We start from the raw sequence: 22500 nt of genomic DNA, 5'->3' as shown, positions 1-22500 counted from the left end.
GGTCCAAACCAAGCGTTGACATCAACATCTTCACAAGTTCCCAGACAACAATATATAGGAATACTTATATCGTTCCTCAGTTCTTGGATTTGGTCAAAAAGCTGGTGCTGGGCTAAATACCCAACATTATCTGTTCCTTGTTTCGGATCAATGATAAACTCATCAATGAAACTGGAGATTGTCATTAATTTCTGGCTCCAAGAATCCTCAGTGTATTTCGAGCCAATTTCAACAGGAACCAAACGGGCGCCTGCAACACTTTTGATGTAATCTAAGTTCCATGGCCGGCTGCTCATGGCTGGCCAGTAGTTAATGGCATTTGTTATGATGACTGGACAATTCATGTTGTAGAAATTCCTATGGAAGTGTTCTAAAGATGGACATTTAACTTTGGTGATTGGCAAGTTGAAAGTGCTGACTTTAGTCAGAAATGGTTCACTGTTGTTATTTTCAATAGTTCTAACACATGTCACACCATTCTCACTTCTCAACGATGAAGATGATAACATGATATTAGTCTCCATCTCCTTTGTTTTATCCACAATGTTATTGCAAACATCACTAGGTTTTTCTAGGATCAATCTATTAGTCGAGACTTTTTCCAAACTGTTTTCTACAGCATGATTGTGAACAGATTCATCAACACGATTTAATCTTTTATCCTGGGACACCGTAACAGTGTTGGCGTTACCTTTTTTTTCAGGAGCCACAGATAACACGGCTGGCTGATTTCTGCTTAATTTCTGCGTTCCTCGATTTTGTTCCGTAGTAGAACAGAACAATCTATGAACAGAAGAGGCTAAATTGGTTAAGTTATTTCCTTCAAGAGGTGAACCCATCAGTAAGCCCATATCACAAGATTTAAGGACATCAGTGGCAGAAATGCTGGAATCTTGGTCTGACGTAAGCCACAAGGCCAGCTGGGAACAGGCTTTACAAAGGGAGACAACTGAATACGAGATACGCCAATGCAGGGATACAGTTTTCCAATGACCCTTATTAAGCATTTCCCATATTCTATCCAGGAGGATGGAACTCTGTGCTAGGCAGTCATAGTAATGATCGTTGTATAGGTTCTCGACACATTTGTTGAGAAGGTGGTCAAAGGCAGGATCAAGTGACTGTCGGTCAAGTATTTGATCTAGTAAATCCTCTTTGTTATCTGGGATGTGAGACTTGAGGATGTCTGAAGCTTCCTCTCTGGTTGTCATAGTGATAGCCTCACCTGGAAAAAAAAAATACATATATATAGAAATATAACTAAAACAGGAAAAAAATATATTTATTTGGTGAGGTTACTTTCAATTAACCCTTTAACATTGATTACTCTGTCAAATGTAATACTTATTTATTCACATTGTTTTAAATTAATCATTCATTATCTCGTAGCTTCAAGATTTTGATGATGTGACTATTTTTAGAATGACATTGTTGGGTAGGTGAGAGAGGCCAGATCTGGCCGGTTTGAATATAGAACAAGTAGAATGTTTGGGCTGGACATGGCTGGTTTAAACGCCACAGAGTTAAATCATCTCCAGTACTTCACAGGTAATCCTTTTATCAACCCAAGAAGAACAAAAGTCAAAAATCAACTTTGGCAGGATTTGATTATAGAACAGGGATACAACTAAATAGTGCAAGCCTTCTGCCTGGACCCCCACCAATTGTGACCCCATAAATATATTGATTTCTAACATAGGTGTATAAAGTCACAAATGTGAGAGCGTGTACAGTTAATTAAATCAATGTACTTGATTGAGTCTTTATTTTATTGACACTGGAATTTATGGGAAGTAGAGCTGACCTTAGTAGGGCTTGAACCCAGAATGTACAGAGCCAAAATTACTAAATACTGTAAAGCATTTTGTTCATCATTCTGACAATTGCTTTATAACGCTCTTACTCTTTTACTTGTTTCAGTCATTTGACAGCAGCCATGCTGGAGCACCACCTTTAGTCGAGCAAATCGACGCCAGGACTTATTCTTTGTAAGCCTGTTTGCCGAACCGCTAGGTGACCGGAACATAAACACACCAGCATCGTTTGTCAAGCAATGCTAGGGGGACAAACACACACACACAAACATACACATACACATATAGAAACATATATACGACGGGCTTCTTTCAGTTTCCGTCTACCAAATCCACTCACCAGGCTTTGGTCGGCCCGAGGTTATAGTAGAAGACACTTGCCCAAGATGCCACGCAGTGGGACTGAGCCCGGAACCATGTGGTTGGTAAGCAAACTACTTACCACACAGCCACTCCTGCACCTTGATAAAAGCACAAACATTACATAGGTTATCCTCCTCCTTTCCACTCATAGCCATCCTTTATGAATGTGATGCCTTCATCATCATCACCAGCAGCAACATCAAACGTCTATTTTCCATGCTGATATGGGTTGGACGGTTTGACAGGAGCTGGCAATGCCAGGAGCTGCACCAAATCCCAAAGTCTGTTTTGGTTTGGTTTCTACAGCTGGATGATCTTCCTAATGTCAACCCCCTTACAGAGTGTAGTGGGTGCATTTTTACATGGTACCTTCACAAGTGCTTTTATGTGGCACCATCACCAATGCTCTTTAATGTGGCACCAGCGCTTTTTAATGTAGCACCATCACCAGCGCTTTTTAATGTGGTAGTAGCACCAGCGCTTTTTAATGTGGCACCGCCACCAGCGCTCTTTAATGTGGCACCGCCACCAGCGCTCTTTAATGTGGCACCACCACCAGCGCTTTTTAATGTGGCACCATCATCAGCGCTTTTTAATGTGGTACCATCACCAGCGCTTTTCATGTAGCAGCAGTGCCACTCTTAGACAAGCCTAACCAGTAACAATTATATTTCATTTTTAGAGCTGGCTGGGGTTATTTTTTAAAAAGATAATAAGTTGAGAGAGGTTTGACTGCTATTTCTAGCAAGCTGAGAGATCACATAGAAGCTCCATCAGTTGCTATGGCCTAGAGTTATTTTAGATGGTGAATAAGAATAACTGTGTGGAGGTGGCTTGGTTGGCATTTGTTTAGCATTGTTCTGCATGTGTATAATCCATGTATATATATATGGCTTAGGCAGTAGTCTTGGTAAGATAAATAGCTATGGCTAATTTCATTTATTCCTTTAATGATTTTCTCTGATGTCAGAAGACTCTAATCACCCATTGATGAATACATTTGATCACAAAAAGGTCAAGCAACTGCACTGGGGAACACACACACATACACAAGGGAAATAGATAGAGAGAATCAACCAGACAGACATAGAATGACATACAGACATATCCGGAAAACTTCAACACATCTATTCATTTATTCATTCATTAGTCTTTCATAATCCTTGACTGCCACTGGTTGATAATCATATGACGGTGAGTGGTAGGGTAATTTTCGACGTTAGACCATCCACAACTATAGTTGTTATCATCATCATCATCATCATCACTATCATCGTTGTCGTCATCATTGAGTGTGATAATCGAATAAGACAAGGAATGGCTCGTAACAATTGTCATGTGATTTGAGATGTCGATAGTCACAAGGTGGACCCATTTTCATCGATAAACCCCCTCGCCTACATCACTGTCATCGCTACCATTTGGAAGACCGCCACCGCTACTATCATCATCACCATCGTCGTGTAGTAGCCAACACCACCACCATTGCCGTCACGATTATCGAGCACTAATGACCTAATTGCATAAAGACAGGGTTTCCGATTTAAGTTCGTTCCCTTGGCTTGAGTGTCATGTAGGGCTGGGTACCCGAGGCAGATGACATCGCACCCTACTTTCTACATACTCCCTTGAGAAAAAAAAATGTTTTTATCATCATTATCATCTTGATGCAAACGAAAAAATATATTTATTTTCCCTTTTATTCCAAATGTTGCACATCTTAACGAAATGATTGACGGGGGCAGTTTGGTGAAGTCGTTAGCAATCACGATTGTCACGAAGACAAACGATAGACTTGATTTTTCTTCATAAGAACTGAATCTCTCGAATCCACCCTTCTTCACCCCCCCTCATTGTAGTAATTCGTACTAAACATCAACTCTGCTATCCTCACTCAGTTTCCGCAATCCTCTCGTAGACCGTTATCTAAGACTGCCTGACAAAAAGCTACAGGCACCCTCTTCATTCTTTAGATTTTTAGTAGAAAGTGGGTTATACATATTTAGATTGTATACCTGACTTTCTACTATAAAATTAAAGAAATAGACGGAACGCTGAGCTCCAGACTAAACAACTCAAACAACATTTATTTAGGTGATAAAACATACATATCTTTAGTTATACATCTTTAGAGGTGAGAATAACGAGCTGTCGAGTATAAGACCGAAAGATGTAGGGACAGCTTTAAAACACACGTCCATGCTCAATCGCTGGCCAGCAAGAAAGAGAATGAATTGAGCGGGAAACGCTTGCTTGTTTAATTCTACGCATGCACAGGCGTTACTACAGATTAATTGAGGTTACAAACTTTTAAACATTGAACCTTTAGGAAAAAAAACAAGCAGTCAAACAAAACCTCTGCATTTTACAGTTTTCCCTTTTTAAAGAAAAATATTCAAAGGAGGGTGGGTGCACGGTTAAGAGGCTACAGTATCTCGCTGTCGAATATTCACTACAAATAATATAATAAATACATTTCTTAGAGGGGAAAATATATAGTTAATCGAATCGATCTTATACCGCTGTTAATGCATTTACATTCAACATAACAGGGTTAGTGTAGGGGTTAAGCAACTATTAAGCAAATAATGACCGGTGCTTAGGTCTGGTTTTATGACGTAAAGCAGATAAATGAAAAATTCCTCCACATTTGGCGAGAGAACTGGAATCTATTGCTCATAACATTTCTTTGGAATTTCCGAGTCCTATTTTCGATAGTAGTCAAAAGGAAGGAAGGAGAAAGGGAAAAAAAAAAAATCAAACTTGGGTGAGATTATAAGCATGAAAAAACCCCAAAAAACCGCGAGGTAGAACGTTTGTTTGCTTCATAGAGTATCTTGGCCAGAATCTGCTAGCGCCTGCTACCATATGATATCATTACAACAACGAAATATGAACCATTATGAAATATGAAAATTCAGACAAGTGTCTTACGAAATTAGTTTTACTTATTTTGGCAACAATTCTTCTTATTTTATGAAGACACAAGTTGGCAGGATTTTGTAGCGGTAGAGAATATAATCTTGTAACGTTTATAACTTTTTTCAAAGGCATTATTAAAAACAAAGATGTGAAATGAAGTGAATTGACTTCAACCAGGAACCGAAACTAGATTGACGCATTCAATTTTCCGAGTTCACCTCTTGTTCTAGTTAGTAGTCAGCACTGGTTAAAAAATTAGAAACCTTCATTTTTTTTCAACGAAGAGAAAGGAGAAAGTGATGACAAGACATTACTTACTGTTGTTGTCATCAAATGTAAGCAATTAAACCAAACACAATGCAAACAAAGTAAAAATCGCTGCAAGAAGTTGGTAGGAATCAATCAAGTAGCAGAAACGGAGACCAAATAAACCGGGAAACGACCAAAGAATTTTCTTCACTTCCACGAAGGAAAACCACTTTACGTAGGGGAGGTAACTCTTTGAGTGCTAATGTTGAGTGAAGTCTTTCTGTCGGTGTCAGAGTATGAGTGAATATATATGGGTGTGCGAGTATGCATGTATTTGTATGTATGTGTCTGTGTGTGAGTGTGTTGTATGTGTATATGCGTCTTTGCGTGTACACATGAATGAGTGTGTATCTGTATTTGTGTGTATATGCATGTGTCTATGTAAGTGTATGTATATGTATACGAGTATACGTGTATGTGAGTATAAGTGTGTGTGTGTGTGTCTATTGAGTGGCAAAGCTAGGGGAGAGGATAAAGCATTCATCTAGCGTCTCGTGGTTTCGGGATCAAATCCACTGCTGGGGGGTTTCGTAAGGTATAGTGGTAGGGACATGACAATTCATTTACAATGGTGGTGGTGGTGGTGATGGCAGTGGAGATGTTGGTATTGGTAGTGGAGATGGTGGTGGCGTCGTTGTTGGAGACGGTGTCGATGTTGATGGCCTTTTTGTGTATCGGTGGTTGTTGTTTAACCCCAGGTCGGTCCTGATTGTGGATACCTATGATAAGACATTCCAGCGGTGACTACCACTTTTTCCTATGTGCAAAGAAGCCGGTTCCACATTATCCAGAATGTCTCATTTTTTAGACGGAGGAAAAGGAGATTTGACTGCTATTTTTAGCATCTCAAATAACCAATGGAGACTTCGTCGTTGGCGCATCTGCTGAATATATGTGTTGTATTAGGAAATAAATGGATGTGTGTGTTTGTGTGTCTGTGAGTAAGGCAGTTTGAATGTGTGTGTGTTTGTGTGTGTATGTATCTATGTATATATATATATATGCATATTTATATCTATATGTACGTATGTATGTATGTATCTGTCTGTCTGTCTCCCCGTATGTATGTATGTATGTATGTATGTATGTATGAATGTATATCTATCTGTCTGTCTAAGTATGTATTTATGTATATATGTATGTATGTATGCATGTAAGCATGTATGTATGTATGTATGTATGCATGTGTGTATGTATCTATCTATCTGTCTGTCTTTCTATGTATGTATTTATGCATGCATGTGTATATTTAGTATATTTACAGTTAGAGAGAGAGGGGAAGGTGGGAGCACAGCACAGAAAGTTGTATAGTATAAAATATATAGTATATAGTTGTATAGTGAGCGGAACCTCGGAATTGGTAAATATCTAATGCATGTGTGAAAAAAAAAAAAAAAAAAAAGCGTGCGTGTTTGCATGTGTGTGTGTGTGTGTGTGTGTGTCTGTGTGTTGTCCAGTTTATGTCCAATACAAGACCTGTTTTACATAGACTTATTAATTATTACCACTGACCTCATTTACATTCGTCCACACGCCCTCAACTTTCTTTCCATTCTTTTTTTTTTATATTCATTTAGGGTTCCGTTGTTGTAAACCCTGATCTGTTTGAATTATGATTAAAAAGCATTCCAACCGTGGCCACCTTGTCTATTCCCATGTGTCGTTTCCTTTATCTAAGTCAGTGGTTCTCCACTGGGGTCCAGTATTTTGCTGCTAAATATTTATCTGCAATAAAATGGTTATACTTCTACAAAACACAAAATATTTCAAGAATTTTTAAAAAATACAATTCCTAACATCTAATTAAAAAAATATAATGATACTTTTTTAAAAGCCGAAGGTTTATCAGGGTCTAGGAGATAAAACAGGGGTCCATAAACAAAAGAAAAAAAAAAGAGGTTGAGAACCATTGAAGAGAGTCATTCGAAATAGATTTAGTTGCTATTTCTAGCAGACCACGTAGAGTCCCTCTTGTTTGCTAATATATAGAGAGTTCTATCATTCTGATGAGTTCTGTTCGAAACCTTATGTCCTCCTCTACTTATTCTCTTTATCCTTTTTTAAAAATCTTTATCGATCCTTGTTTTTTTGTTTTAAAAATCTGCTAATTATTCCATCGATCTGTTTTACCGAACAGCTAAGTTACGGGGAGATAGGCACAAGCACAAAGGCGCGCGTGGCGCGTGTGCACACACACACAAGAAGTAAATGACATTTCAATGTTAACTTTCACCATGTTATTTCTGAGAGCTGAGAGTCAACTGGTGCAACTGAGGCATAGAGTGGGTTCCCCACCTACAACCTCCGTACGGGCGCCAAATTGCCTGCCCCTTTACTTAAACGAAACATACCTTCGACTGAAGCAAACCTACGTATACAGAGTGGCCTCCCTTGTGCGGTCGCCCTTTGTTGTTGTCGTTTGCTGTTGCCTTTTGTGGTCGCTCTGTGCAGTTGCCCTTTACAGTTGTCCTCACTTTGCGGTCGCTCACCCTGTGTACCCCACGCTACGCCATTGTGGTGTGGGTAAAATTTTACACTAGTAATCTTATCACATGAAAGCATGCGCCGCACTCACGATTGTGAGATCACGGTTTCGAAATCTGGACCGAGCAGTACATTGTGTTCTTGAACAAAACACTTCATTCCACGTTACCTCAGTCCGCTCAGCTGTAAAGAAGATCCAGCAATAGCTGGGAAGTTAACCCGATGAACAGATCGACGTCCCGTTCAGAGAGCAGAAAGTGTTGTAATCTCAGACACTTATGCGATACGGAAATCGGGTTAATCTCCGGATTTATGAAACCTAGGGCTCATGACAAATCTAAGTTATCTTACCATATTTCAAGTCAGTTGAACATATTCCATTTCCTACTAAAATTGGTCTTGTGCCAAGCCAAAAAGAATCAAGATTATTTTCATATAGTAAAACCACAAAGAACTACAATACAGTTTAAATTATTTATGGCCCAGCAATATTTCCTTGCTTTGGTAAAATGCCAAAATGAAATTTTGGCTTATTTTATCGACTGCGGGAAGAGGAGAAGATGAAGCTGACTCCAACCAGATTTGATGTGTAGTGATCGCTGCTGAAGAAGCAGAAAGCTTAACTTAACCTATCACTTCTTAACGTTTAGTTTAAGAACGTCTATAGATTTCTGTCTTGTTATTAATCTGAAATCTCAAGAGTTAGGGAAAACGTTATTGTTTATGTGTCTGTAGAACTACATATTTGTATGCGTGTGTCTATCAGAAACCAGTTACTTTGACACGTTTTTATGTCTACTACCATAAGTTTACATATATTATGTTATAGGGAGAATTCACAAAAAAACAAAACAAAAAAAACAAACAAAACAACAGACGAAGACAGGTGGTGTTGAAAACAAATAGATGTATTAGTATAATGCTCGGGAATTGAGAAAGTCTTTAACGTTTCGAGCCTACGCTCTTCTACAGAAAGGAACACGGAAAGAAACAAGGAGAGAAAAAAATGTGTGTGTGCACATTATATCATACCCTTATACCATGTGAACTGGGTTCTCTGTTGACAGTCATCCTATATTAAGATAAAGTGTCACTGAAGCTATTAGATCTAATGTTTATTTAAAAGCACTAGTAGCTTATTTCTCTGGGATTGATCTAATTGTGTGGACATCACTGATGAGACTCCAGTGAGGGTAAAAAAATTGATTAAGACTCTTTAATTTTTTTTCCAATCTATGTGGACAGTTAAAATTGCCATGTTTATACGTTTCCATACATAGGTTTACATATATTGGGTTCAAATTTTGGCACAAGGCCAGCAAGTTCGAGAGAGGGAGATTGTCAATTACATCGACCCCCAGTACTCAACTAGTACTTATTTTATTGATCCTGAAAGGATGAAAGGCAAAGTCGACCTCGGCGGCATTTGAACTCAGAACATAAAGACGGACGAAATACCGCAAAGCATTTTTCACGGCGTGCTAACGGTTCTGCCAGCTCGGTACCCACCAATATCAGTTTCAAATTTTACTCAAGACCAGCAAATTCGGCGGTAGGGGCTCAACTGGTACGTTATTGACCCCAAAAGGATGAAAGGTAAAGTCGACCTCGGTTGCATTGGAACTAATGCATTTCGTCCGCTAAGCATTTCGTCCGGTGTGCTAACAAATCTGCCAGCTCGCCGTCTGAAAGGTTTACGTATATCATACGTTAATACTGTGTGGACCGAGATCCCCGTTGGTAGGCCCTTGATATCAAATAAAGAGTTAACACTGATGGTATGCAAATTAGTAGAAACAGTTTTCATGAGCTACAAGATTTGAGAAGAGAATGGGACTGTCGATTACGACGACGAGGGTTCCAATTGATCCGATCAACGGGGACAGCCTGCTCGTGAAATTAACGTGCAAGTGGCTGAGCATTCCACAGACACACGTACCCTTAATGTAGTTCTCAAGGAGATTCAGCGTGACACAGAGTGCTCTTTTCGTGTTTTTTTTTTAACTGTGTCTATGTGTGCGTGTATATATGTATATGTATCCCCCCTCACAAACGCACACAAACACGATGATGCGCACAGATACATACATATACACATGAGGAAGTGCTGAAAAGTTCCTGGCTTTGGATAAGAGAAAATACAAGATCAATTAATTACGATTTTATTCAACATATTCCTCACTCAGATTCACACAGTTGTTGCAGCAAATTCCTTCAGTTTTTTAAAACCCTATAAAAGAACTTGGAAGGCTGGGCTTCCAGCCTGGCTTTTCGCGATACCCTTAAAGCCATGAATTTTTCAGCAGCTCCCTCGTACATGCATACATACATATATGCATGCATATATACTTAAATATATGCATACACGCACGTACACGCGCACGCGCGCGAACGCACACACACACACACACACACTTTCTCGTAACTTAACGGTTCGACAAAGAGACCGATATAAGTACCGGACTTAAAAAAAAAAAATTGTATTGCGATTGATGCTTTCGACTAAAACATTTTTTCAACGCAGTGCACCGTAAACAAACATACAAAAGACAACCTCTCTCAACACGACTCATTTTCTCTGGTTGTCGCCTCAATATTATAACATTTAAACCAAGCGACGGCTTCTATTAATATTTAAGAACCAGTTCGATGCAGCGTTTAAAACAAGGGGACATTACTTCAGACAAACTGTGAACACCTTATCTCTCATCACACCTTATGTTACCTTATTTTGTTCGTGTGCAAGTAACTTCCCTTAGATTGGTGACATGCGCGAAGGGAGGGAAGGGAGGAGTTGCTTATTGCTAAGGGCGTCAGATACGCTGCCGTTAGATTGCTGAGGGATCTTGTTAAAATCCTTACAACCACTTGAAATATTTCTAATTTTCACGGGATTTTTTTCTTCGAATTTTCTACAATAATTAATTTCTAGAGAATTTTCTACAATAATTAATTTCTAGAGAATTAAGAAAAAAGAATCTGTATGCAAAACTACATTTTTTTTTAGAAATAATCTCTTTTACTTGTTTCAGTCATTTGACTGAGGCCATGCTGGAGCACCGCCTTTTAGTCGAGCTAATCGACCCCAGGACTTATTCTTTGGAAGCCTAGTACTTATTCTATCGTTCTCTTTCGCCGAACCGCTGGGACGTAAATACGCCAGCATCGGTTGTCAAGCGATGTTGGGGGGACAAACACAGACACACAAACATATACACGCACATACATAAATATACATATATACAACGGGCTTCTTTCCGTTTCCGTCTACCAAATCCACTCACAAGGCTTTGGTCGGCCCGAGGCTATAATAGAAGACACTTGCCCAAGGTGCCACGCAGTGGGACTGAACCCAGAACCATGTGGCTGGTGAGCAAGCTACTTACCACACAGCCACTCCTGCGCCTGAAATGTTTAAACATTTTTTGATCATTAGTATACAGATGTACTCATGATCAACTAAAAGTGTTCGCGCACACACACACACACACACACACACGCATGTGCTTTATTCTCTCTTCCTGACTGGAATTTTTGAGCTGCTTATGACCGGCCGACTGCTCGGCTGTAAGACAGAAATAGCCATGTATCATGCATGACAACTTCTCTCTCTTCTCCCCTTCTCTCTGTGTGTCTCTTTTTCTTTCTATACATGTATATGCATATATATACACAAATATTTATAAATATATGTATACACACACACACGCAAGCACACATATATAAATATTATTCACACACACACACACACACACACACACACACACACACACACACACACACACACACACACACACACATATATATGTACATATGTATATTTGGAGGCGCAATGGCCCAGTGATTAGGGCAGCGGACTCGCGGTCGGAGGATCGCGGTTTCAGTTCCGAGACCGGGCGTTGTATGTGTTTATTGAGCGAAAATACCTAATGCTCCGCAAGGGGTGTTGTACTCATTCTCTCACTCTTTCATCCTGTGTCTTGAGTAAAGTTGCAATGAACTGGCGTCCCGTGCACAAAAACTGTTTGCCGGGGACTGCACATAGACGGATTTCACGGGAGGGCTGCAATCAGAAAACCACTACTTTCAAAAATAAATGTTGCAAAGCATTTAGAGTGGAGTAAAAACCTACAGAATTGGTCCCAAGAGCCGTGGTAGAATGTTATTTTCTCGGACGAGTCATCCTTTATCTTATTTCCACCCACCGGCCGAGTATACGTGTGGAGATTGCCTTCTTCCAACTGTTAAACATGGAGAAGGATCAGTGATAATCTGGTGGGGCTATATCTTGGAAATCCGTCGGCCCAATGGTTTCCCTTCATGTCCGAATTAATAGTCAAGACCATTTAAGCATTTTATCTGATCAAATTCATCCTATGGTTGCGGAAATTTTTCCATAGGGAAATGCAATCTTTCAGGATGATAATGCACCACTTCACACAGCTAAAGTTGTTACTGAATGACACGAGGAACATTCTAGTAAAGTTGAACATCTTATTTGGCCACCACAGTCCCCAGATCTCAATATTATTGAACATTTATGGTGCATTTTAGAAAAAAAGTAAGCGGTCGATATCCTCCACCATCATCACTACAAGAACTGGAGACTGTTTTAGCTGAAGAATGGACAAAAATTCCTTTGGAAACAATTCAAACTTTGTACGAGTCCACAGCTTGTAGAATTCAAGCTGTAATTACTGCCAAAGGCGTTCCTACCCCATATTAAAATAAATCTGTTTGAAATTTTAAGGTGTTTCCATTATTTTGTCCACCCCTGTATATACATAACATCCTGAGCATTTGTCTCCTAAATACTTCTTGCTCCTCCCCGGAATCAAATCCCACACAAGACTGACCATTGTTTCCTGTGACCCTTAAGCAACATTTTGCTACCTTGTAATCCTTGTAATTATTTCCCTGAATCTTTCTTATAAATTGTACACTCATTTATATATATATATATATATATATATACACATGCATATGTGTATGTGTGTACATATGTATACATGTATATATATATATATATATATATATATATATACATGCACACTCACATATATATTTCTACACACACACACACACACATACGTGTATATATATATATATATATATATATATATATATATATATATATATATATATCTGTGTGTGTCCTCATTCCCACAATTAATAATTAGTAATAATTATTAGTAATTGCTAATCCATATGGTAGTAGAATTTGCACCAGGAAATATGTTTTTTTGTTTTTTAATTTCAGAAATGCATAATTGAAAAATTCCCTCTCACTCTGAATAATATTCATATATAATATATTCATAAATTCATGCATCCGGGTATTTTTTCTTGCCATCCAGTTTTGTAAGTCATGCCCCCCCCCCCCACAACATCGCTTGACAATCGATGGTGGTGTGTTTACGTCCCCGTAACTTAGCGGTTCGGCAAAAGAGACCGATAGATTAAGTACTAGGCATCCAAAGAATAAGTCCTGGGGTCGATTTGCTCGACTTAAGGCGGTACTCCAGCATGGCCGTAGTCAAATGACTGAAACAAGTAAAAGAGTAAGAGATACATACATTACACATAAATATATATTTGTATTCATACATACATACATGCATGCATGCATATATATATATATATATATATATAAGGTTAAGGAGGGTATTGGATTCAATCAAACCCAAAGATACAGGTAATACCGAGTAAGTGCTGTATACCGACTAGTTTTGCCCCTTTTGTTGTATAAACAAGAGTGCGGATTATAACATAGGTCGTGTATTAACGTGTGTATGTATAAAGAGAACAATGGCAAAGTTAGAAATATGTTTCTAACTTTGCCATTGTTCTCTTTATCCTTTTCTCTCTTTATATACACACACACACACACACACACACACACACACACACACACACACACACGAGTAAGCACAAATGTAAAACAAGGTGGAAAAATTAGTACTCGAATACCGCATGACAACCAGTTTGTTTTTTTTTCCCATCTCCCCGTAACTTAGCGGTTCGGCTAAAGAGGTCGATAGCATAATTACCAGACTTTGTGGAAAAAACCCCAAAAAACAGTCGGTTTGTTCGACTAAAAAAAACAAAAGCAGGAAAATTAAAAACAAAAAAACACCGTTCAAGGTGGTGCTCCAGCATGGCCGCAGTCTAACGCGTGTAACAAAGTTTAAGATAAATGATAAAAATGATAATTGTCAAACGAAGCTCATTAATGTCACCATAAAGGTCGTGCTAAAAATAACACGGAGTAAATATAGGTTCACTTAATTAGAACATTTATGTTCTAATTGGAACCACTAATTAAGATTCCACGTAGAAAATATCTACATCTAATGACGTTGTCATTATAGGAACGCCATAGGTAAGCCGACACCACCGTCCGGCCTCATGCTGCCGTAACCGTTATCATAACTGACTGATAGTTTCCCAAGGTTAACTATATGAAGTTCTCTTATCCGAGGTAATTGAATGCCACGTTGTGTTTATCTAGATTAATTAATTACCTTGGATAACGATCACGTACATTTGTCCTAGCTTCACTAATGGCCGTGTCCAGATTATACTGTGGCATGGTAATTGTTGTTCTGTGTAGAGAGGGAGGTGCAAGCTGAACTAGAATCATTGGTATGGGGCTACCATTTTGGTGAAGCTTTCTCTTTCCTCACCGGTTGGGGACAAAGGTAGACAGAACCCTTTAGCTAATAATTATCAATGTTTTCTTCCTTTATTATTATTATCATTATTATTATTAGATAGAGAGGTGAGTTCTTAACTTTTGTATACAATTATCGTATACAAAAGTTAAGAACTCACCTCTCTATCTATAATATTTCTGCTGAGTTACCAGTCCTTTATATAAACTATTATTATTATTATTATTATTATTATTATTGGTCTATACATCGTTCTACAGGGTGTCCACAAAGTCTGGGTAGATGGAGTAAATAAAATCATAACAAACAATTAAATATAAGAAATTATTACTTCTTAAAGTGTGTGTTAATCCCCATGTACCCAGACTTTGAGGACACCCTGTAGTTCTTCATTGTGCTCTTTAAGTACACCTAATATGTGCGCGCGAACGCGCGCGCGCGAACACACACACACACACACAAACGAGCGCGTGCGTACTCAGTGTGTATGTGTGTATATGTAATTTTTCAGTTTTATTTCAAGCTGTATACACACACACACACACACACACACACACAGGGGCGACACTTTTGAAGGGGCACCACTTTCGGGTCTGCTGTAAGCAATATTTATTTTCTGTGGGGTCCGGGGGGGGGGCGGAAAGCGGAAGGGCCGCCCCCGGGTGGCACACACAATGTAGCTACGCTAGTGAGTGGGGGTCAATGTAATCGACATATCCCCTCTCCCGAAATTACTGGCCCTATGCCAAAAGTTGGAACCAATCAATTGATAACACACACACACACACACACACACACACACACACACACACACACACACACACACACACACACAGACTCATTCAGGAAAGCGATGGAAGATAAATCTTGATAACGTCCCTTGATAAAGTTACCTCCCTTGCATTAGCTGTCGTCATTTTTCGTTTCCTCCCAACGATGTAAACATAATTTTATAATTTTCAGTTATGACTGTACAAAGCTGTTTCAGTTAGGCTTGGGAATATGTTCAACTCTAGATAGACTCTAGTTAAGTGCCTATGTCCATGTCTGTCTATTTTAACATGCGTCGACCTTTAGATTTTTAAGGTGAGATTATATCCGCATAGATCTCAACGATCCCTATGGGGCAGGGGCTCTGCGAAGGTCATGACTGGATTTCCTCTCCTGAGTAAAATATAAGCACACACAATAGATACACGAACACACGCACACGCACACACGCACACGCTCACACGCACACACGAACGCGCGCGCGCGCACACACAGACGTGCACACATGCACCCGCACACACATACGCACACATGCGCAGATATTCAGGCACTCATACATATACATGAGCACGCACGTGCACACACACACACACACGCACACACACGCGCGCACAAACACACACACACACGCACAAACACACACACACGCACAAACACAGACGTGCTCACATGCATACACACACACGTTACGCACACATGCGCAGATATTCAGGCACGCAAACACTTACATGAACACGCAGGTGCACCCCCCCCCCCCACACACACGCACGCACAGAGACGTGCTCACATACATACACACACACTACGCACATATGCGCAGATATTCAGGCACGCATACGCATACATGAGCACGCACGCACACGCACACGCACACACGCACACGCACACACACACACGCACACACACACACACACACACACACACACATTAGTGACGAACTGGCAGAGTCGTTAGGGAATCGGACGAAATGCTTTACAGCTTTTGTTCCCGCTTTTTGTGTTGTTAGTTCAAACTGTGTCAACGTTAACTTAAGACTTTTCTCTTTATGGAAGCATTAAATAAAGTACGAGTCCAGCGCGATGGGCTGGCAGAATCGGTAGAGCATTAGACCAGTAATCCTGCGATGTTTGTTCCACATCTTTGCCCTCTGAGTTCAAATCTCACCGCGCCTTATTTGGATAGACTTAACCCCTTGTCCGGTTTAGCAGCACCATATGGGCCTTGGGTGCTTTTAGTGTTAAGTTGCTTCTTGCAGACATTTGGTTAAGGTCCCTGCTTTGAGGATATATCCCTGCCCCAATGTCACTAGTCTCGGAGGTCCTGTAAAACTGTCAACTACACAGCCTTTCCTGCTGACCGAAAGTCTCCCCACCGTTTATAAGTTACTTGGCTTAGTGGTTAGAGAGTCGGGATCACAATTATGAGGTAATGAGTTCGACTCCTAGACGGAAAGGTAGGCTGATCAGATTGGTGGAAAAGACCTTGTGTTTCCTCTTTTTTTTTTTTCATATCTGCAAGGATGGTCTTGCAGTTATCTTCAAAGGAGACCGTTGCTAGGTGATTAGTGAGACGCCAGACTTCACGGCAAGAAACAAAACACAAGCAATAAAAGGATTCCTTTAGAGACTCCTTGTTCCTCTTCTTTGGTGCTCCTTCTATCACGATGACAAGAGGAGAGTTTGCTGTACAGCGTGATCTTGGAAAGTCGATGATACTCTGTCTTGCTGACGTGCCCTGCCCAACCAAGCTGCATCTCCGGCAGAGTTGCTTCGATGTTGGTGACCTTCGCCTGCACTAGGACCGCGATGTTAGAGACAAAGTCACTCCAGTGAATGCTGAGCACGATGCAGATGCAGCGTTGAAAGAACCGCTCAAGAAGTCGTTGGCGGTGCTGATAGATAACCCACGATTCTGAGCCTACAAGAGGGGGGCCAGAACGACAGCTCTGTATACATTGATCCTGGTCTCTTTCTTCGGATGGTTATTATACCAGACTCTTTTGTACAGTTTTCCGAATGCACTGATTGCTTTGAACAGTCTCTTATCAACTTCCTTGTCACTTTTGGCATCTGACGAGATTGTGACCCCTAGGTAGGTGAACTAGTTGACTCTCTTTAGTTCAGTCATCCCAATAGTGATTTGATGGGGATAGTATTCTTGCTGTGGTGTGCGTTTATGGAGAACTTCTGTTTTCTTTAAGCAGACATCTCCACCAAAGAATCCGGCAGCTTTTGCAAAGCAAGAGGCGAAGCATAGCAACGCTGACCCAGTGTGGCCAACAAGGGCTGCATCGTCTTCGAAATGTAACTCACAGATGGGTTGTCCCAGTGTTTTGGTGTGACCTCGCAGGTGCCTTAGGTCGAAGAGGTTGCCATAAGTACAGTACCAAATGTAGATGTCATCTTCCTCATCAGAATCTTCAGAATCCTGCTGGAGCATCATACTGAAGACGGTAAAAAGCATCGATGCGAAGATACATCCTTGCTTCAAACGGTTTCCAACAGGGAAGGCTTCAGAAAGGTCGTTGCTGTACATAACCTGACCTTACTAGTTTTCATTCAGCTGGATGCATACATACATATATACATACATACATGATAGCCGACCATTCGTGTCGGACGAAAACCATTATTGACCTTTAGGAACATTGTGTGCTGAAGACTACCTTCTACTTTACACTCCGTCGGTGATTAACAAGCCCTGCTCTTGACAAACATACACGACTGCAAACATTGCAAACCAAGCTTTCCCCATTCATTACACTAGAAGTGCATTTTCGAGCAGCACGCTTAAATTCTTCACGAAGAATACGTGCTCTTTCAAAGGTATCGACTTCCTCCTTTACCTGTTTCCGTAGCGATGACAAGCATTTATCTCCCAGTCAGCCTCCCACATTTCACAGGCCTTTAATGAGGACTTTACACAGTCCTTAAATCGCAGTCTTGGCTTCTGCTGGGGTCGCTTTCCACTAACAAGTTCCACATATAGCATCTGTTTAGGGATCCTGATATCATTAGACTGGACACAGGGTGTCTAGTCCAACGTACCCGGTGTTTGTGCACCATCGCCCCAATACTCAAGATATCGGCTTTCCTCAGGATCTGAGTATCTGGAGTTTTTAAGGTCCAGCCAACATTCAGAATGTGTCTCAGATATCTCTGATGGAAGCTTTCAAGGACCTTTACATGACGTTTGTAAAGGGCCCATGTCTCACATGAGTAAAGAAGCGATGTCAGTACACATGCACGGTACACAGCAGTTTTTGTTCGCCTTTTGATATCATGTTGGGACCAGATACGAGAATAAAAAGACCTGAAGGAATAATTTTCTCTCTGCAGCCTGAAAGATATTTCATCATCCAGGGAGCAAGAATAGCTGAGTGTGCTGCCCAGGTAGACAAACTAGTTTACCACTTTCAGTATTGTTCCTTCAACCAAGATAGCTGGTTCTGCATATAGGTTTCCTGGTGCAGGCTGGAACATTATAACAGTCTTGTCCAGGCTATTGCGGAGTCCAAATGCCACGTGGCTTGCGTTTCGAGGTCCGTTGCTCCTGTACCGAGCTCTAAACACACTACACACATACTCTCTCTCTCTCACACACATACACACACAAACGGATTAATAAGCATATTTTTTTTATATTAGTGCAAATTAAAGTTATCTTTGTAGTTTGTTCTAATTCCACTAATACCTTGCGTATCTGTGTGTATGTGTGCGCATGTGAGTATGTGTATATGTGTGTGTGTATGGTCGTGTATATGCGTGTATGTGTGTGTTTGCGTGTATGTATGTAGTTTTGTAAGTCTGTGTGTATGTCTATACCTTAAACATGTTTACACAGACAAGCATAAACATACACACAAACACGTACACATATTTTATTATGCTTATTTTAATTACATGTACTTAATTTAATTTTTTTTAATGCTAATTAATGCATAAATTTAGCGTAGAACTTGATATGACAGTGTACTGTAACAGACTGTATAACTTTATACACACACACACACACACACGCAAATGTGTGTGTATATATATATATATATGAAAGTGTGTGCGTATATAAATGTGCATGTACATATACAATGTGTGTATATATATATCTATATAATGTGTATATATATATGTGTGTGTATGTGTATATATGTTTTTCTATGTATGTATATATATGTGTGTATTTGTGTATGTATGTATATATATATGCATATAGAACACAGACTTACACATCTGTACATTTGTCTACACACACACACTCACACCAGCACACACACACATACACGCACGCACGCACGCACGCACACGCACACACACACGCACGCACACGCACACACACACACACACACACACGAGGGATTAGCTGTATTACCAGCGACCTACATGTAGGTCAGTACTGCTACGCTAGATGCTAATAACTTCAGCGGCCATATCCGAAATCTAAGACAGTTCCAAGTGAAGCAGCAATACCAATATTTATGAAGAACCTCTTCTAAATTGGTATCATTGATATCACGTGGAATGAGTCACAGTTTATGATTTATTGGAATAATTATAGAGGAACACACTTTTTCTCAACCACAAATACACACGCACACACGCCATTCCGGCGTGGTTGTCATTTATTCATAACTATACTAATATCGGAACAGGTTTGTTTGCATTATATACATGCATAAAATGCATGCATACATACATATTAATGTTTGTAATACATACGTACATACACATATATATAATCTTTTTAAACATGGAATATATATATATATATATATATATATATATATATATATATATATATGTATATGTATGTATATGTGTTTGTGTTTGGTTTTATGTTATAATAAAATCAATTTTATATCAAACTGAACAATTACTCAATATATTTTGCTGAGTACAAATTATCATATGAAGATTACAGCAACAGTATTTACACTGACTTCGAATAGAGCTTAGCTGGCCGAAATTTCGAAGTCACTATTAATATGTATGTATGTATGTATGTATCTCTGCATGTAGGTATGAATGTATGTATGCATGAATGTGTGTATGTGTATGTAGATATATATGTATGTATGTATGTAGATATGTATTATGTATGTTTGTATGTATGTGTGTATGTAGGTATGAATGTATGTATGTATGTACATGTATGTATATAGATACCATATCTATCTATAATATTATGTACTATTTATTATTTAATTGAACACGACGCATCCATTTCCATGTAAGTTTATCTTCACCTTTTTGATGCGACTCTTTACTCTATACTGTTTTCTTCCTCCATCCATCTCTAGTTCCCTTTTTTTCTCTCTCCCTCTTTCATCGTTTTCTATCTGTCTCTCTCTCCTCCTCTTTCTCTTTTTCTCTCGTTGCTCGCACGTGACCATCGTCCATCTTTTCCTCACGTTACCATCTTACTTTTCCTGTACGGAGGTTCAAAAGAGCGGACGTGTTTTTTTCTATCTTTTCTCTTTTCAAAAAAATGTTTCTCAGAGCGTTCCCTATTTCCCTCACACACACACACACACACACACACACACACACACACACACACACACACACACACACACACACACACACACACACACACGACGCGTTTTTCAAATACAATTAGATTATGTAATACGTTACATAATTCCCAACTCATCAGGCAATCAGATAAACAGGTGACCAATGACTTGTTGATTAATTAGTAGATTATCAACATGTGAAATTTCTTATCAGAATAACAATATTTAAGAAATTTAAGGTGAGTGTATCAATGAAGAGGAGTAGATTATGGATTAAGATCGTAAATAAGACAGCTAGTGTTATTGAGATCTATAAGAGGTCATTAAACTTCGTTGTCTCTTCTACAGAGGCCAGTAGTGGCAGAATTTATCTAGATATAACAGATAGTAGGCCCCAATCGAACATTTAACCCTATCGAGACAAGTTCAAATGCAGTCGATGACAATGCCGTAAAATAATATTTATTGAACAATATTATTTTAAAATCGGAATTAGTTTATTACTTTCTTAATCAATCATGATTAAAGTGGAGATGGAGAAAGGGAAAAAAAATAAAAGAACAATGAGATAAATGAAGTAGCGAGAGAAAAAAAGAAAAGGAAAAAAAGCGAGGCAAATATATTCTTCGATTTTTTTTGTCGTTCTTTTACTTGTTTCAGTCTTTTGACTGCGGCCTTGCTGGAGACCACCATGAAGGGTTTTAGTCGAAAAATATCGACGCCTTGGATTTATTCTTTGTAAGTCTAGTTTTTATTCTATCGGTCTTTTTTTGCCGAACTGCTAGACTACGGGGACATAAACTCACCAACATCGGTTGTCAGGTGATGGCGGGTGGTGTGGGGGACAAACACACATAAATACAGACACAAACACACGCCTTCCACACGCACAAACACACGCGCGCATACACACACACGCGCACACACACAAACACACACATACGACGGGCTTCTTTCAGTTTCCTCTACCAAATCCCCTCACACGACTGCTGTAGAAGACACATGCCTGAGATGCCACGCTATGAGACTGAACGGGGAACCATGCGGCTGGGAAGTAATCTTCTTACCACATAGCCACGCCTGCACTTAGAGAAAGAAAAAAAAATAAAAAGAGAATTGGTCCATACGATGGCTGGAAGACTGATCGGCATAAACAAATAAATAAATACACTTCCGCCCTAAAATTATCCTTTCTGCTCTAGGCACAAGGCCTGAAAATTTTGGGGGAGGAGGGTAGTCGATTACATCGACACCAGTGCTCAACTGGTACTTATTTTATCGACCACGAAAGGATGAAAGGCAAAGCCGACTTTGGCGAAATTTGAACTCAAAATATGAAGATGAACGAAATTCCGATAAGAATCTTGTCCGGCGTGCTAATGATTCTGTCAAATTGCCGCCTTAAAATTTGCATATTTCATATACCGTGTTAATTTAATGAATTAATAAATTTATGAATATATGAATATATGCATGTTGTTTGGCGAAATATTGTCGCTATCAGTTAATTATTTACAAAGAGTTTATCAATTGAAAGGTCACGCTTCTTGAGAAAGAAAAACAGAACCAATAACTCAATAAATAGGAAGAAAAACGTTAACCAAATATTTATATCGGCCACAATTGCCACAATATTATTTAAAACAAAATA

General features: G+C 39.5%; 1 protein-coding gene across 5 annotated transcripts in view; it reads right to left on the bottom strand.

The window, feature by feature from the left end:
• The window catches only part of LOC106876462 (bifunctional peptidase and arginyl-hydroxylase JMJD5), a 50657-nt gene that overhangs the window by 773 nt on the left and 27384 nt on the right, over positions 1–22500 (bottom strand). For 3 of the 5 annotated variants that reach the window (XM_089364148.1, XM_089364147.1, XM_089364149.1), the window contains exon 3: positions 1–1225. This exon is cut by the window's left edge and continues 773 nt beyond it. In XM_089364148.1, coding sequence (XP_089220274.1) covers positions 1–1211 — 1211 coding nt within the window. In that variant the 5' untranslated portion in view covers positions 1212–1225. Of the gene's footprint in view, positions 1226–5417; positions 6776–6920; positions 7134–22500 lie in introns of those variants that run through there. The other 2 variants (XM_089364151.1, XM_014925022.3) reach the window with 2 other exon arrangements.

The sequence above is a fragment of the Octopus bimaculoides genome, chromosome 16 (genome assembly GCF_046866305.1).
Source record: "Octopus bimaculoides isolate indiv1 chromosome 16, ASM4686630v1, whole genome shotgun sequence".
NCBI classification, from domain to species: domain Eukaryota; kingdom Metazoa; phylum Mollusca; class Cephalopoda; order Octopoda; family Octopodidae; genus Octopus; species Octopus bimaculoides.
This window is presented reverse-complemented; position numbering and strand designations above follow the sequence as displayed.